At 37.8% G+C, this 19,592-nt stretch overlaps 1 protein-coding gene across 7 annotated transcripts in view; it reads left to right on the plus strand.

Moving 5' to 3' along the window:
- The window catches only part of LOC112414529 (sterile alpha motif domain-containing protein 9-like), a 36,825-nt gene that overhangs the window by 1,866 nt on the left and 15,367 nt on the right, over window positions 1-19,592 (plus strand). For 2 of the 7 annotated variants that reach the window (XM_024767033.1, XM_024767030.1), the window contains exons 3-5: window positions 3,492-3,624; window positions 5,737-6,066; window positions 12,847-12,936. Coding sequence is in view for 3 of the 7 variants with exons in the window: in XM_024767030.1 (XP_024622798.1) it covers window positions 12,864-12,936 (73 nt within the window). In the remaining 4 variants the exon portion in view is untranslated. Of the gene's footprint in view, window positions 1-3,491; window positions 3,625-5,736; window positions 6,067-12,797; window positions 12,937-19,592 lie in introns of those variants that run through there. The other 5 variants (XM_024767029.1, XM_024767028.1, XM_024767034.1 and 2 more) reach the window with 3 other exon arrangements.

Below are 19,592 nucleotides of genomic sequence, written 5' to 3' on the forward strand. Positions count from 1 at the left end.
ACACAGTCACTGGTGGTATGAGGCCAAAGAGCTGTAAGAATAAGGGGCAGACTGCAGAGGGAAATTCTTGATGCGCTGCTTCATTTCCAGAAGGTTGGGCCCTATTGGAATTTTGTAGTCACTGGTTAAACCAAAAGAGAATATCTGGAGTCTGTCCTCTCAGTCTTTAGGATATGCAGAGAGAGGGGGATGGTTAAATTACTGAAAGAAGACTCTGGCTAAGAGAAGGTATTGCATCAGACCTAAACAGAGTGTGTCAGTGGAAAGGGGCAGGCCCCTCACCTGGAGATCAGCTTCCCAGAGCAGAGGCAGGAGATTAAAAGAGCAGAGGTGCTGAGGACCTAGAGGAAAAAGGAACCCATGCCGGGGAAAACCTGGTATGACAAATGGCTTCATTTGGGGACTGAGAATGACAGAGCAGAAAACTGATATGGGCTATTATGGAACTGGGGTACCTAGAAGGACTGGGGGAGGAAATGTATTCATTTTCTTTTCCTTTTGATAAAAACTTATTTTTCCTTTTTTTTTTTATATCTTTATTGGAGTATATTTGCTTTACAATGTTGTGTTAGTTTTTGTTGTACAACAAAGTGAATCAGCTATAAGTATACATATATCCCCATATCCCCACCCTCTTGAGCCTTCCTCCCATCCTCCCTAATCCACCCCTGTAGGTCGTCACAAAGCATGGAGCTGATCTCCCTGTGCTATGCGGCTGCTTCCCACTAGCAATCCATTTTACATTTGGTAGTGTATATATGTCAATGCCACCCTCTCGTTTCATCCCAGCTTCCCCTTCCCCCCGTGTCCTCAAGTCCATTCAATAAGCCTGCATCTTTATTCCTGCCCTGCCACTGGGTTCATCCGTACCGTTTTTATAGATTCCATATATGTGCGTTAGCATACGGTATTTGTTTTTCTCTTTCTGACTTACTTCACTCTGTATGACAAACTCTAGGTCCAACCACCTCATTAAAAATAACTCAATTTCGTTCCTTTTTATGGCTGAGTAATATTCCTTTGTATATATGTGCCACATGTTCTTTATCCATTCATCTGTTGATGGACACTTAGGTTGCTTCCACATCCTGGCTATCGTAAATAGTGCTGCAATGAACATTGTGGTACATGTCTCTTTTTGAATTATGGTTTTCTCAGGGTATATGCCCAGGAGTGGGATTGCTGGGTCATACAATGGTTTTATTTTTAGTTTTTTAAGGAACCTCCATACTGTTCTCCATAGTGGCTGTATCAATTTACATTCCTACCAACAGTGCAGGAGGGTTCCCTTATCTCCTCACCCTCTCCAGCATTTATTGTTTGTATGTTTCTTGATGATGGCCATTCTGACCAGTATGAGGTGATACCTCACTGTGGTTTTGATTTGCATTTCTCTAATGATCAGCGATGTTCAGCATCTTTTCATGTCTTTGTTGGCCATCTGTATGTCTTCTTTGGAGAAATGTGTATTTAGGTCTTCCATCTATTTTTGGATTGGGTTGTTTGTTTTTTTCATACTGAGCTGCATGTGCTGCTTGTATATTTTGGAGATTAATCCTTTGTCAGTTGCTTCATTTGCAAATATTTTCTGCCATTCTGAGGGCTGTCTTTTTGTCTTTTTTTATGATTTCCTTTGCTGTGCAAAAGCTTTTAAGTTTCATTAGGTTCCATTTGTTATTTTTGATTTTTATTTCCATTACTCTAGGAGGTGGGTCAAGAAAGATCTTGCTGTGATTTATGTCACAGAGTGTTCTGCCTATGTTTTCCTCTAAGAGTTTTATAGTGTCTAGACTTACATTTAAGTCTTTAATCAATTTTGAGTATTTTTGTGTATGGTATTAGGAAGTGTTCTAATTTCATTCTTTTATATGTAGCTGTCCAGTTTTCCCAGCTCCACTTATTGAAGAGGCTGTCTTTTCTCCATTGTATATTCTTACCTCCTTTATCAAAGATAAGGTGACCATATGTGTGTGGGTTTATCTCTGGGCTTTCTATCCTGTTCCATTGATCTATATTTGTGTTTTGGGGCCAGTACCATACAGTCTTGATTACTGTAGCTTTGTTTCAATCTTTTGTGACTAGATGATTGAAGCTAGAGTTAGTTCTGGCCTAACAGGCAGCACAGAAAAGAAAGTTCCCCAGATTTCAGTCTGGGATTCAAGCCACATAAAATAATTGACCTAGTGAAATGAGCAAAATCCCTTGACCCACAGACACTGCTAACTCAAGGGTTTTCAAAAATTCATTATCTTTTACTACTCTAAGAAAATATGTTATTTATTCGACAAATTTTTGTTAAGAAGCTACTATGTGTTAAGCACTGTAAAATAAGTGAACAAAACACACAAAAATGTTTGTCCTCATGAATCACACAGAATAATGGGTGGGGCAGAAAATAAACAAGGCAAACACGTTAAAATATATGGAATGGAATAGTTGATTGTGGTAAGTCTTAACTAGATTTTTTTAAAAGCCAGGTGAGGGATAGGAGACCTTGGGAGATGGGATAGTTTTCAGTAGGCTGGCAGAGCAGTGCCTCCGTGAGAAGGTGGCACTTGATAAAAGACCTGAAGGAAATGAAGGAGTGAACCCTGCAGGTGTCTAAGGACATTCCAGGGAGAGGAAACAAGTATAGTGCTGGAAGCAGGAGCAGGTGCCACATGTGAGGAGCAACAAGGCAGCCAGGGAGCTGTACCAGATTTAGAGAGAGGAAAAATAAAACTAAGATGTTATATCAGAGGGGTAACAGGGTGCCAGGTCATATGAGGCCTTGTAGTTCCTAATAAGGAGCTCAGCTTTCACTCCAAGTCAAACGGAAAGCCACTGGAAGGAGTGAACCGAATATTGGTATGTTATTTACATTTGAAAGGATCACTCTAGCTGCTATTTTGAGAAGCTCCCGAAGGGATCAATAACAGCAAGAGGGAAACTTGTGAGACAGCCACTCCTATAATTCAGGAGAGAGACATGGGGACTTGGACCAGCTGGTGGGAAGTGGTAGCTGGTAATCAGATGCTTGTTTTGAAGCAACCTATAGGAGTTTCTCCACATTGAATGTAGAATGTGGGAGAAGAGAAAGAGAAAGTATGCCTGCAACATATTTTGAATGTTTATTTTTTTTATTAAAAGTATCAGTATTGGCTTCCCTGGTGGCGCAGTGGTTGAGAGTCCGCCTGCCGATGCAGGGGACACGGGTTCAGCGTACCGCAAAAAAAAAAAAAAAAAGTATCAGTATTTAGGAATATAGGAAGAGGTGCCATCTAGCTGAAGGATGTTCTTTTAAATCTTCTATGTTCGAAAATTTTATAGTAGAAAGTTAAGGGGAAAATCTGTCCTGTAAACAATTTCTAAGCAACAGTCCAATCAACTACATTTTAATTTTGCTGTGATATCTTTTTTTTTTTAATGTAGTAGATTCTCAACAAATATACCCTCAGGTAAAACTAGGAAATGACCAGGTCTATTCTTCTCACATATCTACTTCCTCATAGATGCTTTCCGGGATGTGACTCCTGAAAATTCACAAGAAAATGCAACTCATCTAACTGCTGGAGATTAAAGAACCTCTTGAAGAACTATTTCAAGTTGCTGATATGAAAAGTAGAAGTTTTCAGAAAAGCTCTGGTAAGTTTCTAATCATTAAATATATCTGTTTCATCAACTTTCTTTGAAAGCTATCTTTAAAATCTAATTCTAAAAACTAAAGCAGAACTTTGGAAATGAATATACTTCCAAGTGTACATAAGCCATTTCTAGCAAAATGGTTCTAAAAGGAATGAGAAATCTCAGTGCTTTCATATACATATCGCCAGATGCCACTTGTGCTGACTGCAGAGTTCTTCAAAAAAAGAAATCTTCCAGCAAGCAAGGTGCAGAATGTTTCTGATGGTGGAAGGCTCTGGAGATGAAGCTAGAAGACCTAAGTAAAATGTAGTTCAGAAGATCAGGAATTCAAGCATATGAAACTGTGTAGAAAATTGTGACCACATGCAGCTATGCAAAATTCTGTCCTATGTAACTCAAGATGATATCAAAAGTTTACATCTAGTTAAAGATGAAACCCTCCAAAGTTTAATCAACATTTTATTTAAGGCTTTCCTTCACAATTAGCTTGTACAGAGACTATGAGAAGAATTACATAATTTTAATGTAGTTAAATATAGTTCCAGAAAATGAAAGTAGCTAGGTTTGTAGTTTCAGTCCCGAAGAACATTAGAGCAGGGCATAAGCCTGCTGAGCTCCAGCCAGGACTTCGAGCATCCTTCCCTGGAGGTATGACTACCTGCATGCTGCCAAGGCCCAGCCTCCTAAAGATGGGGGTGGGCACTGGTTCTCACCCTGAAAGCTGCTAGTTTGATCCTTCCTTCTCACCCCACAAATGGAGAAAGTAAAAGTCCTTAGGGAATGGATCCTGAAAGTAAGTACTCATAAGGAGACCTCTAGGGTTCAAAATTTTCCCAGAACAGAATAAAGAAGGTAAAGTGTAGTTCTTCCCCCAGTTCCAACCAGAGCAATTCCACCTTTACCCATTTAGACACAGAAGTTTCATGTGCATTTCTTTTGAAGAAACAAAACAAACAACGAACAGCACTGGTTCTGGTCCAATTCCCCTATACGCACAATGAATGGGAAAACAGGTTGGCTGAGAGGACACATAATTTAATTATGACATAGTTTTCCTGATCACAACTCCTCCCCCTTTACTTACACTATGCAGCTTCTTGCCAAACATAAAGGTCCCTCATGTTAAAAAATATGCCAACACTCCAGAACATAAATCTGATCAGGTAATGTTCATGAAAGGACTTGGTAAGCCTCAGAACAGTGAACTATATTAAAGTTCTATATAAATATTAACAAACGATCACTGAAAAAAAGGTTGAAGACACTGATGGGCCAAGGAGTTATGTCAAAGCATTATAACCTTTTTGCTCAAATCATTCTCACCTTGAATTAAATACATAGCTCCAAACCGAACATAGATCAGAGACCACATAAATTGCTCATGTAATTGACAGAGTACAAAATTCATCTGAAGGGGTTACCAAATGTATAGTAGCTTCAGATCATTATATATCTTCTCAGCTCCCATCATAGGAGTGGCAGCTGAGAAATTTTTTAATGTTATAAAGGGTCTTCATCTTTGAATAATGGGGGAACCTTTGAGATAAGGTAGAGATAAAAAGACAGGCTTGGGCTTCCCTGGTGACACAGTGGTTGAGACTCCGCCTGCCGATGTAGGGGACACGGGTTCGTGCCCCGGCCCGGGAAGATCCCACATGCTGCGGAGCGGCTGGGCCCGTGAGCCACGGCCGCTGAGCCTGCGCGTCCGGAGCCTGTGCTCCGCAACGGGAGAGGCCACAACAGTGAGAGGCCTGCATACCGCAAAAAAAAAAAAAGCCTTGCCGAGAACAGATGTCAGTCACCCTATTTCATCTCCCTGGATAGAATTCCTCGGAGAATTGAAACAATAAAGGAGAAAGCAAGAAGGAACCTGTTCCCCTGTGAGATGGCGCAAAGACAAGCCCTCCCACCATCTCCATGTTACACACGGGCACATGCGCGTGCCCGTGGGCACGTGCGCGTACGCACGTACAATGTCTCTGGGCAAGCATAATAATAGCCGGTAAGCCGGAAGTCCTTCATATGCTGTTTTTTGTAGAATGCTGAGCTCGGGGGCAATTGCTGCAATCACTGGCTCAAACAGGAGAGAAAACCTAGAGCTTCTCTTTACAGTCTTTGGGGCGCCCATTGGAGCCGGTGGGTAGCTTACTGAGAGAAGACTCTGGCTAAGAGAAGATAGTGCCTCGGACCTGGGCAGAGCAAGTCTGTGGAGAACGATAAGAGCATCTCCAGAGGAAAGTCCGTTTGCCTAGGACAACCAGAGCAGTTCAAACGGCAGAGGATAACGCAGAGACCCTGTGAGTCGAGCTCACTGAGGACCTGGAGTATAGAACTCTGAAACAGGGTGAACCAAGACAGCCAGTGGAAGAAGCTTATACTTAGAAAATAGGCTTACAATGCAAGCCCACCTGTGCCAGTCATCCATAAAGTGAGCGTACACAGGTAAGTTAGAACCCTGTTTTCTCATTTGTCAAATGATAATAAACTTTGTTTGCAGGTGTCTGATGAGGATTAAATTGGGTAGCATAAGTTACATATCTGGCACTTGGTAAGTTCTTATTAGGAGGCAAATTTATTGAGATAATTCACATACCATAAAGTTATACAATTCAGTGGTTTTTGGTGTATCCACAGAGTTGTGCACAATCAATCTTAGAACACTCTCATCACCCCAGAAGAATTCCTGTACCCATTAGCAGTCAATCACCATTTACCCCATCCTCCAGCCCCTGGCAACCACTAATCTACTCTCTTTCTCTATGGAGTTGCTTATTTTGGACACTTCATATAAATGGAATCACACAATATGTGTTTATTTGTAAATGGCTTCTTTCACTTTGCATAATGTTTTCAAGGTTCACCCATGTTGTATTATGATGATTTCATTTCTTTTTACTGTCAAACAAATTCCATTATATGGATATACCACATTTTGTTTATTCAGTCATGAAAGGCAATTTATTTTTATGAAGCACTAAATGAATATTGCTTTATTGATCTAAGATGGGTGTGTTTTACCAAGTTTGCTGAGGCCTTCTTGAATTTAAATAATAGCTGTCCTTGTCACTCCATTTCAGTCTTTGGTTAAAGAAAGTTATTCACTGACACTCTAGTTCAAGCCCTTTCCCCTAAACATACAACATTTGTTTTCTCAAACTGTATTGTTTACCCCTTTTCCAATACTCATCTTCACATGTAGATATGTTGCAGTACATCAGTTTATATGATTTTAAATAAAAACAATATTTTCCAAGTAGTTGGAAAACTAATTATCACATTGGAAACAGGGAAATGAACAACTGGATGAAAAAACATAAAACAAACCCATAGGGTTTTTTTAGTTCATTACTCATACCTAAATTAAGTATAAAATGAAAAAACAAATATACCCCAGAATGTTTCTTCAAACCATTTAAATTTTTCATTTTTATTTGAGAAAATAAATATCATTCCTGAATATCAAATATGCATGAGTTATCTAAGAGCCAGAATATCTTTAAACATGGTTGGCTTCTACTGAGCACTGTGAAGCCATGTTACAACACTTCCTGAAGGATGGATAAATACAGGCCCTTCGGATCAGCAAATCCTTTAGGGAACAATCATTCTATTTTCCAATATTAACAATACTTCCAATGTTTCTGCAAAACACATGACTAGATAAACAAAGAGACTGGATTAGAGAAAAACTTACAGTAAGCTTGGTATCACTCTGAAGGGATAACTGGTATATTAGTTTGGAAATACCTATAATAAGAAATGCACGCCCAATGTGGAATTTTAAATCATGTAAATAGTATTTTAAGTTACCAAAAAGACTCTTAGCAAAGAGATATGTAACAAGAGGCAAGAAAAAAATTTTTTTTGGCTGCACCACATGGCTTGCGGGATCTTAGTTCCCTGACCAGAGATGGAACCCAGGTCCTGGCAGTGAAAGCACCGAGTCCTAACCACTGGACCTCCAGGGAATTCCCAGGAAGAAATTTTTTAACAGACATCAAAGATCAAAGGTCTCTGCTTAAAGCTGAGTAACCCTTCGGTAAATAAAGCATACCTATATGCTCTGAGTTTAACCAATTTTTTTTTTAACATTTTAACATTTATGGAGACTCTGTTGTCCAAACATGCCTAGTCCCTGTGGGAAAATTGGGCCTTCCAGGTGGACAGGTGGCAATGCGTTATCTATTGCTCATAGAATATAAGCCAGTTTCTGAATGGAGTCAGCTCTTCAAGGAGCTTCATGTGTCCAAAAGACTGAAGATGTGTATTGGGTATAAATAGCCACAGGAAGATTCAATTTGTTCTTACAGTCTTAGAAAAGTGGAAAGTAGCATTCAAATGAGTCATGGCATACAATTTATAAGTCCATCCAGAAAGAAAAAATTAGTAATAGTTAGAGAGTTAATAGGAAATATCCATGTGGTCTGCGGTTATTTAAAAGATATCCATTGTGTGCAAAGGAGCAAGAACTGCCTAGTAGGATACAATATCCATATGTGACCCTTATAACGTCACTTTACTTTGTTCTTTCAACCAATTGTGTTAAATTTCCATCTGCCTGCTCAATATGTGTAAAGCAGATTCGCTTTGCTGGCTCATCTTGGAAGTCCTGAAATGATGTTCATTACAGCTATTGTAAACATATAAACATTGACTAATGAGTGCCACATCTGACCACTCCTAAGATGGTGAGAACATATTAGACAGTTCTAACATCAGGCCAGATATTATGGGTACCAATTAAACTAAAGCCCTTGTACTCACAGGTGTCGTGGGGTAAAATTGTGATGTCTGGCAGCCTTAGACTTTTGATATGGTTGTGCCAAGTATCATTATTTCTTTATTCCTAAATTTGCCAGGTGAGATTACACCAGTTCCTTATTTCAGTTTGACTGATAGAGTCGCCTGATACAAAGACTCACCATGCCTTAAAGAGTATTGCTTCTGGTACCAGTTTGGACAAAGGCTTAACAGTTTTTCATAAAGTTAAACACGCACCTATTTGATCCAGCAATTCCTTGCCAAGGTTATTTACCTAAGAGAAATGAAGATATATGTCTGTACAAGACTTGTACAGAAATAGTCATAACAGCTTTCTGTGTGATTGCCAAAAATGGAAATAACTCAAATGTCTATTTAAGGACATTAGATAAGTGTGGTATGTTAATAAAACAGAATACTATTCAGCAATAAAAAGAAACAAACTATGGATACATGCAACATTTAGACCAATCTCAATGACATTATGTTGAATAAAAGAAGCCAGTCACAGAAGAGTATATTCTATATGATTCCAGTATATCAACACTTGGATCAGGTAAAGCTAATCTATAGTGAAAAAAAAAATCAGCAGAGTGGTTTCCTCTGGAGGAGGTTAGGAGTAACTGAGAAGGGACATGGGGTAACAGAAATGTCCTATATCTAGATTGGGGTGGTTTTTCAAAATTTTACATTTAATGTATGTGCACTCCAGTTTTACCTCAAGAGTAGCAGAATGTAAAAAAGAGAGAATAGCAGAAAGCTAATAGCTTTGAAGCTGAGTGATGACTACATGAGGATTCATTATGCTGTCCTGTTTACTTTGTATTTAAAATTTTCCAAAAAAATTATGCCATAAAAGTCTATTTCATGATGTGGGGAAACAGAAGCTATATTTTGCTAAGTAGAAGAACAAAACATTATAAGGCATATGCTTCTACTATTGGGCAAATATTTATCTGAGAGATTATCTATAAAGGACCGAGAGATTGTATACCAAAAATGTTCATAACAATGAATGGGGGATGGGATTCAGGTAGAGCTTGTTTTTCTTCTTTTTTCTAGTTGTTTCTGATGTTTTTAATTGAACACATATTAGCTTTTTAACTAGAAAAATATACTGTAAATATTACTTTCTTAAAAATGAACAATAATAACAACCAAAAAAAAAAAAAAGACTCAGTCCTAATTACTCTGAATCAATAACAACAAGGGAAATGTGCTCCGGACACTTGCAAAAATCCTGTCTCATGGACTAAGAGGCTTCTTGGTATTATAATGTTGCAATACTTCCTTCATCTGAGAGAAAGGGGAACATGATCAAATGTAAAACTTTTGCTGGTTCTGTTCCTAGGAGAAATTTTATAAAAAAGGAGAATGGAATGAAAGCATGAGATATTCTACAGAGTATTTCTAGATCATGACACATTTTTCTGTGCTTGCTACATTATAATAATTTTATTAGAGCATAAGGACCCCCAAATGAGTTGAAAGAGAAACATTGATCAGATAGTATCCAGGGAGCTTAACTTTGAACACTCTTCTCTTAAGAAAGGGATCCTCACTCTTTGGATTATTGAAATAATTTAAACAAGAGAGTTTAAAAGAAGGCCTGGAAAAGAGAAGGAACTTCCCCTGATCTTCACCAGAGAATTCCTCTCAAATATAGGATGTGTCCTCTAGTGAGACAGCCCACATCCCAGGATTATTCAGAGGCTTACTTGAAGGAGAGGGCTGATGGGTGAAGAACCAGACTGAGATCCTAGAGCACAGGAGGAGAGGGGGAGCTAGGCAACATCAGAATTCACCAGCAGAATCCATCCCCTCAGGTGGAAAGGCATGACTGGTTTCCCCTTTCCATAGGACCGTTTCAGGAAACAGTTGGCCCAAGAAGTTCGTATGCAATAGCAGGACTGAACCAACATGGTGGGTGAAGTAATGAGGAATCCAGGCAAACAATATATGCAAGTCTAGATCATGCATTCTCAACTGGGACACTATCACCTCCAAGGGAGTAAAAATTTGTTCTTAGAAGCAAAAAAACAAAAAACCTTTCTTTAAAATAGACTTTATTTTTTTAGAGCAGTTTTAAGTTCATAGCAAAATTGAGAGGAAGGTACAGAGATTTCCCATATACCCTCTGGGGGAGAGGGTATATATTTTCAGAGTGTTCAAAGTTAATCTCCCTCACTATCAACATCCCTCACCAGAGTAGCACATTTGTTACAATTGATGAACCTACACTAACACATCATCACCCAAACTCCATAGTTCACATTATAGTTCACCCTTGGTGTTGTATCTTCTATGGGTTTTGGCAAATACATATATAATGGCATCCACCATTATAGTGTCATACAGAATAATTTCATTGTCTTAAAAATCCTCTATGCCCCACCAGTTCATTCTTACCTCCTCCCTAACTCCTGGCAACCACTGATCCTTTTGCTATCTCCAAAGTTTTGCCTTTCCCAGAATATCATATAGTTGGAATCATATAGTATGTAGCCTTTTCAGATTGACTTCTTTCACTAAGCAATATGCATTTAATATTCCTCCACATCTTTTTATGGCTTGACAGCTCAATTCTTTTCGGCACTGAATAAAGATTCCATTGTCTGGATATACCAGTTTATTTATCCATTCACCTACTGAAGAACATCTTAGTTGCTTCCAAGCTTTGGCATTTATGAATAAAGCTGCTATAAGCTTCTGTGTGCAGGTTTTTGGTGTGGACATTAATTTTCAACTCCTTTGGGTAAATATCAAGGAGTGTGATTGCCAGATCATACGGTAAGAGTAGGTTTAGTTTTATAAGAAACCACCAAACTGTCTTCGAAAGTGGCTGTACCATTTTGCATTTCCCCCCCCAGCAATAAATGAGAGTTTCTGTTGCTCCATATCCTCACCAGCCCTTGATGGAGTCAGTGTTCTGGATTTTGGCCATTCTGATGGGTGTGTATTGGTATCTCATTGTTTTTTTGCGGTACGCGGGCCTCTCGCTGCTGTGACCTCTCCCGTTGCGGAGCACAGGCTCCGGACGCACAGGCTCAGCGGCCATGGCTCACGGGCCCAGCCGCTCCGCAGCATGTGGGATCTTCCCGGACCGGGGCACGAACCCGTGTTCCCTGAATCGGCAGGCGGACTCTCAGCCACTGCGCCACCAGGGAAGCCCGGTATCTCATTGTTTTAAGTTGCAATTCCCTAATGGCAGGCATATAATGCTCTTTTTTATGTATAAAGCACAGATATACATAAACAGATATACAGCATATCTGTAGTATTACAGTTTCAAGGGAGGGGACAACTAGGTTAAAATTCCCCTCCTTAAGGGGGAAATAGTCTAATAAAGAAATGGAAAAGCACTGTCTGGGTGGTCAGAGAGGCAGCGTGAGGAGGGCGACACAGGATAGAAGAGAAAGGTTGCTCATGCTGAAGATCTGGAACCTGGCCTCACACAGGGAATGTGAGCAATGAGATAAGCTAGGGGAATAAGACTGCTCTGAGACAGCAGAGAAGTTAATTTTTATAACCTGTTTGTATTAGGGTTCTCCAGAGAAACAGAACCAGTAGTACATATTGGAGAAAGAGAAGGAGGGAGGTGGGGGGAGAGAGAGAGATTATTTAACATCTCTGCATCTCAGTTTCTTTAGCTGTAAAATGGAAATAATAATAGCATCTACCTCAGAGGATTGTTGTGAAGAGTAAATAAATTAATGTAAAGCACTTGGAATAGTGCCTGGTACATAGTATGTGCCCAATAAATGTTTATAAAACATATGAAGCCAGTGTGAATCAACAGTGGAATGTGGAAACCAAATGCTAACTGAGCACACACAATAAATTTTAATACTTGATATCAATTTTTTAAATGCTCACTATTTTCTTCACTCTCACTCAGGCTGTTCTGTGCCTGTCCCTGAGGCTGACATTAGAAAAGAAAATCCCTGCAATGTGGCCACTAGGGGTCCCACCCTGGTCTGCCCTGCAGAACTAACCCAGAGGAATTTAGCATTTATAGGGAGCTCCAAAAAGTCCCCGAAAGCCATTCCTTTACATTATCTTTAGGAAAACAGAGATGGATGGACAGTCCACCCAGGAAAGCCAGTGAAATGCCAACATAAGCTCTTCCCTACCCAAGTTCTGGGCTCTCTGCAGCCCTCAAAACTCTCAGGCAAAAACAGATTTTAAACCTTTGGCTTCTAACCAATCACACCAGACGGTGGAAGAATAATGGCTTACCAAAAAAAAAAAAAAAATCATTTCAGAGAGAAAAGTCATATCTAGGAAAGCGAAACTGAAATCAATTCTGCAGGCTTCCTCCTCCCCCACCTTCCAGTTTCGGCACACCCATTACTGAGAAACACTGTCCTTTCTGAGCTGATTAGAGTTCAGATTGAAGTGGAAGCAGAGGAGAAACTGTCATAAAAACTGGAGTGAAAAAAGTATTTTTCTCTAACATAGTAGGAAGAAGAACACAGATGTTTGTTTCCTGCACCGAAATACATGGTTTTTCCCTCGTTTCTGTAGAAGAACTTGGCAAGAAAAATCTGGGTAAGTACAATATCTGTTATTTATAGTATTATTACTCTCTATAGCAGCATTTTATTGACTAGGAAAGAATCTACTTCTCAATTAGAAAATTGAAATATACTCCAAAAATAGTATTTTAAACCTAAAAATATTTTAAGCCTAGACTGTTCATTGCTGTGACAGAGTCTGCTTTATATTAGTTGAGGAAGGAGTCATAACATTCCATAAAAGATGCATGCAGTGGAAAACTAGAGGCACTTTTATTGATGAAATCCCCCAAGGCGTTAGGAGCATCTTCAGAAAGAACATATAATGAAAATTTAAAGATGTACTTTACATTAATCAAAGATCCCTTCCACCATCTACTCTAAGGAGTTGCCAGAAAATAAAATTCCCTGATAACTTCTCAGATATTAATGTCAAATTATATGTATAAGAGACAGACAGACAGACAGAGACAGTGACAGAGATGAAGACAGACTACTACAGGAAGTACTTGAAATTATGACAGCTTTCTTATTTCTTCCTAAAAATCCTGGGTTTACGTCTGATTTCCCCCAAAGTAAGGAACAAGGTAATACAAAGAGTTGGGGGAAATACAGTTTAGATTAAAGGCCTGCTCCTCAACTTCCTTTAGTAAAGCTAACAAGCCCTACAGTTAACCCTACAGTTCATAAATATATGTGGGTTTGACCAATCATGTAACAAATTATGTTTCCATTTTTTATGGGGTTGCTAAGAAGCTCAGAACGAAATTTTCAGGCCAATTCTAGTCAAGTATATAGAATTGAAAAGTTATTTTAGGCACTAACTTTACTCCATGGCTTCACCTTCTTTCCTCTTCTACCCATATTTAGCCTTCTCCCTGATTATTTTTCTGACTTTTTAATTTCTTTCTTCCAGCTTATTAAGATATAACTGACATATCTTATATGTCATATAAGTTTAAGGTATACAGCGTAATGATTTGACTTACATGCGTCATGAAATGATGAGCACAATGAGTTTAGTGACATCCATCATCTCATGTAGATACAAAATAAAAGAAAAAGAAAACAATATTTTTTCCTTGTGATGAAAACTCTCAGGATTTACTCTCTAAACATCTTTCATATATAACATACAACAATGTTAATTATATTAATCATGTTGTACATCACATCCCTAGTACTTATTTATCTTATAACTGGAAGTTTGTACCTTTTGACCACCTTCAAGCCACTTTACCCATCTCCTCTGGTAACCAGAAATCTTATCTCTTTTTCTATTAGTTTGTTTTTGAAGTATAATTAGTTCCTGGTACACAACATAGTGATTCAATATTTCTATACATTACGAAATGATCACCACTGTAAATCTAGTCAGCAAAGATATTACCATTGATATTATTGACTATATTCCCCACACTACGCATTTCATGCCCAACACATTTATTTTGTAACTGGAAGTTTGTACCTCTTAATCTTCCTAACCTATTTCACTCATCCTCCCACCCCTCTCCCATATGGCAACACCCATTTGTTCTCTGCATATATGACTCTGTTTCTGTTTTCTTATTTTTGTTCATTTGTTTTGTTTTATAGATTCCACATGTAAGTGAAATATTATGGCATTTGTCCTTCTCTGACTTATTTCACTTAGCATAGTACCCTCTAGGTCTATCCATGTTGTCCCAAATGGCAAGCTTTCATTCATTTTTGTGGCTGAGTAATAGTCCATTGTGCGTAGGTGTATGTATGTACATACCATATCATCTTTATACATTTATCTATTGATGGACACTTAGGTTGCTTCCATGTCTTGGCTATTGAATATAATGCTGCAATGAACATAGGGGTGATTATCTTTTCAAATTAGTGTTTTTTTTTTCTTTGGGAAAATACCCAGAAGTGGAATTGCTAGATAATATGGTAATTCTATTTTTAATTTTTTAAGGAACCTCCATACTGTTTTCCACAGTGTGTGTACCAATTTACATTCCCACCAGTAGTGTACAAGGGTTCCCTTTTCTCCACATCCTCTTCAACACTTGTTATTTCTTCTTCATAATAACTGTCCTAATTGGTGTGAGGTGTTATCTCATTGTGGCTTTGATTTGCATTTGCCTGATGATTAGTGATGTTGAGCATCTTTTCATATGTCTGTTAGCCATCTGTATGTCTTTGGGAAAATGTCTTTTAAGGTCCTCTGCTATTTTTTATTTGGGTTGCTTGTTTTTTGATATTGAGTTGTATGAGTTCTTTGTATATTTTGGATATTAACCCCTTATCATATATGTCATTTGCAAATATCTTCTCGTATTTAGTAGGCAGACTTTTTGTTTTATTGATGATTTCCTTCACTGTACAAAAGTGTTTTAATTTGATTCTCATTTGTTTATTTTTGCTTTTGTTGCACTTGCCTGAGGAGGCATATCCAAAAAAATATTACTAAGACTGAGGTCAAACAGAGTATTGCCTATGCTTTCTTCTAGGAGTTTTATGGTTTCAGGTCTTTCATATAAGTCTTTAAAACATTTCAAATTTATTTTTATATATGGTGTGAGAAAGTAGTCCAATTTTATTCTTTTGCATGGAGCTGTCTAGTTTTCCCAACACCATTTATTGAAGAGGCTATCTTTTCCCCATTGTATATTCTTGTTTCCTTTGTTGTAGATTAATTTGCCATATAAGCATGGGTTCTCTCTGTTCCATTCATCTATATGTCTATTTCTTTGCCAGTACCATACTGTTTTGATTACTGTAGCTTTGTAGTATAGTTTGAAATCAGGGAGCATGATACCTCCAGGTTTGTTCTTCTTTCTCAAGATTGTTTTGGCTATTCAGGGTCTTTCATGGTTCCACACAAATTTTAGAATTATTTGTTCTAGTTTTGTGGAAAATGCCATTGGTATTTTGATAGGGATCGCATTGAATCTGTATATTGCCTTGGGTAGTATGGTTATTTTAAAAATATTAATTCTTTCAATATATGACCACAATATATCTTTCCATCTGTTTTTGTTTTATCAGTGTCATATAGTTTCCAGTGTACAGGTCTTTTACCTCAGATTTATTCCTAGGTATTTATTATTTTTGATGCAATTGTAAATGGGATTGTTTTCCTAATTTCTCTTTCTGATAGTTCATTGTTAGTGTATAGAAACACAACAGATTTCTGTATATTAATTTTATATCCTGCAACTTTACTGAATTCATTTATTAGTTCTAACAGTTTTTTGGTGGCATTTTAGGATCTTCTATATGTAGTATTATGTTATCTGCAAACAAGGACAGTTTTACTTCTTCCTATCCAATTTGGATGCATTTTATTTCTTTTTCTTGTCTAACTGCTGTCACTAGGACTTCCAATACTATGTTGAATAAAAGTAGCAAGAGTGGGCATCCTTGTCTTGTTCCTGATCTTAGAGGAAATGTTTTCAGCTTTTCATTACTGAGTATGATGTTGACTGTAGGTTTGTCATATATGGCTTTTATTATGTTGAGGTATGTTCCCTCTATACCCACTATGTTGAGAGTTTTTATCATAAATCAATTGTCTAAAGCTTTTTCTGAATGTATTGAGTTGATCATATCATTTTTATTCTTAAATTTGTTAATGTGGTCTATCACATTGATTGATTTACAGATATTGAACCATTCTTTCATCACTGGGATAAATCCCACTTGATCGTGGTGTATGGTCCTTTCAATATATTAGTGGATTTGCTTTGCTAATATTTTGTTGAGGATTTTTGCATCTATGTTCCTTGGTAATATGGGCCTGTAGTTTTTCTTTTGTTGTGGTATCTGCCTGATTTGTTATCAGGGTGATGCTAGCCTCATAATTCAGAAGCACTCCTTCCTCATCAAGTTTTTGGAAGAGTTTGAGAAAGATAGGCATTAACTCTTCTCTAAATGTTTGATAGAAGTCACCTGTGAAGCCATCTGGTCCTGGGCTTTTGTTGTGAGGGTTTTTTTATTACTGATTCAATTTTATTACTGGTAATCAATCTGTCCATATTTTTTCATTTCTTCCTGATTCAGTCTTGGGAGATGGTATGTTTCTAGGAATTTATATATTTCTTCTAGGTTCTTCGTTTTATTGGCATATAATTGTAGTAATCTCTTATGTGGTATGTTTCTAGGACTTTATACATTTCTTCTAGGTTGTTCATTTTATTGGCATATAAATGTAGTAATCTCTTATGATCTTTTATATTTCTGTGCTGTTGGTTGTAACTTCTCCTTTTTCATTCTGATTTTATATATTTGACTTATCTTTTATTCTTGATGAGTCTGGCTAAAGGTTTATCTATTTTGTTTATCTTTTCAAAGAACCAGCTCCTAGCTTTATTGATCTTTTCTATTGCTTTTTTAGTCTCTATTTCATTTATTTCTGCTCTGATCTTAATGATTTTTTCCTTCTATTAACTTTGGGTTTTGTTTGTTCTTTTTCTAGTTCCTTTAGGTCTAAGGTCATGTTGTTCATTTGAGACTTTCCTTGTTTCCTGATGTAGGCTTGTATTCTATAAACTTCCCTCTTAGAACTGCATTTGCTGCATCTCATAGATTTTGGATTGTTGAGTTTCCATTTTAATTTGTCTCCAGGTATTTTTTATTTCCTCTTTGATTTCTTCAGTGATCCATTGGATGTTTAGGAGCATATTCTTTACCTACCACCTGTTTGTGTTTCTGCAGTTTTTGTCTTGTAGTTGATTTCTAGTTTCAGAATGTTGTAGTCAACAAGATGATTGACATGATTTCAGTCTTCTTAAATTTATGGAGACTTGTTTTGTGGCATGGCATGTGATCTGTCCTTGATAATGTTTTATGTGCACTTGAAAGGAATGTGTATTCTGCTGCTATAAGATGAAATGTTATATATATGTATATATAAAGTCCATCTCTCCTAGAGTGTTAAGACCAGTGTTTCTTTATTGATAGTCTGTCTGGATAATGTGTCCATTGATATAAGTGGGATGTTAAAAGTCCCATACTATTATTATGTTAGTATCAATTTCTTTCTTTATGTTTGTTAATATTTGCTGTATGTATTTACGTGCTCCTATGTTGGGTGCATATATATTTGCAACTGTTATATCTTTTTGTTGGATTGATCCCTTTATCTTTTTTTTTTTTTTTTTTTTTTTTGCGGTACATGGGCCCCTCACCGCTGTGGCCTCTCCCGCTGCGGAGCACAGGCTCCGGATGCACAGGCCCAGCGGCCATGGCTCACAGGCCCAGCCACTTCGCAGCATGTGGGATCTTCCCGGACTGAGGCACGAACCAGTGTCCCCTGCATCGGCAGGCGGACTCTCAACCACTGCGCCACCAGGGAAGCCCCCCTTTATCTTTATATAATGTTCTTTTTTTGCCTTTTCTTACAGTCTTTCTTTTAATGTCTATTTTGTCTGATATAAGTATTGCTACTCTAGCTTTTTTTTGTTTCTATTTCCATGGAATACCATTTTCCTCCCCATCACTTTCAGTCTGCCCATCCCCCTTCCCCACTGCAGCACCTGGTAACCACTGTTCTCTGATTTCAACTTTGGGTTTGGTGGGGGGTGGCGGGGGGGAGTTGTTATTTAGATTCCACATATAAATGAGATCATATGGTATTTGTCTTTCTCTTTCTGGCTTATTTCACTTAGCATAATGCCCTTCAGTTTGATCTATGTTGTCACAAATGGAAGGATTTCCTTCTTTCTCATGGCTGAATAATGTGTGTGTGTGTGTGTGTGTGTATCACACCTCCTTATCCATTCATCCATTGACAGACACTTAGGTTGTTTCTTTATCTTGGCTATTGTAAATCATGCTACAATAAACATGGGAGTGCAGCTATCTCATCAAGATACCTATTTCATTTCCTTCTGACATATAGTCAGAAGTGAGATGGCTGAATCATGTAGTAGTTCTGTTAAGTTTTTGAGGAATCTCCATACAGTTTTCCATAATGGCTGTACCAATTTACATCGCCAGTAACAGTCTACAAGGGTTCCGTTTTCTCCACATCCTCACCAACTCTTGTTATCCGTTTTATTTTGGATGCTCACCTTCTAACAAGTGTGAGGTGATAATCTCATTTTGGTTTTAATTTGTATTTCCCTGATGATCAGTGATATTAAACACTTTTTCCTATATCTGTTGGCCATTTGTGTGTCTTCTTTTGAGAAATGTCTATCCAGGTCCTTCGCTTATTTTTCAAATAAGTTTATTTGTTTTCTTGCTATTGAGTAGTTTGAGTTCCGCATGTGTTTTAGATGTTAACTCCTTATTAGATATGGTTTGCCAATATTTTCTTTCATTCCATAGGTTGCTTTTTCATTTTGTGGATTGTTCTCTGTTGTGCAGAAGCTATTTAGTTTGATGCAATCCCATTTATCTATGTTTTCTTTTACTGCATGTGCTTTGGGGGTCATATCCAAAAATCATTGCTCAGACCAATGTCAAGAAGCTTTTTCTCTATGTTTTCATCTATAGTTTTTTGGTTTCAGGTCTTAGATTTAAGTCTTTAATCAATTTTGAGTGGATTTTTGTATATGGAGTGAAATAAGGGTCCAATTTCATTCTTCTGTTTATGGAAAATCAGTTTTCCCCAAATTATCTAAAGAAGAGACTGTCCTTTTCCCATTGTGTGTCCTTAACACCTTTGTTGAAGATCAATTGATCATTAACCTGTGGATTTATTTCTGG

Source organism: Neophocaena asiaeorientalis, unplaced genomic scaffold (genome assembly GCF_003031525.2).
Source record: "Neophocaena asiaeorientalis asiaeorientalis breed wild unplaced genomic scaffold, Neophocaena_asiaeorientalis_V1.1 scaffold70, whole genome shotgun sequence".
NCBI lineage: Eukaryota > Metazoa > Chordata > Mammalia > Artiodactyla > Phocoenidae > Neophocaena > Neophocaena asiaeorientalis.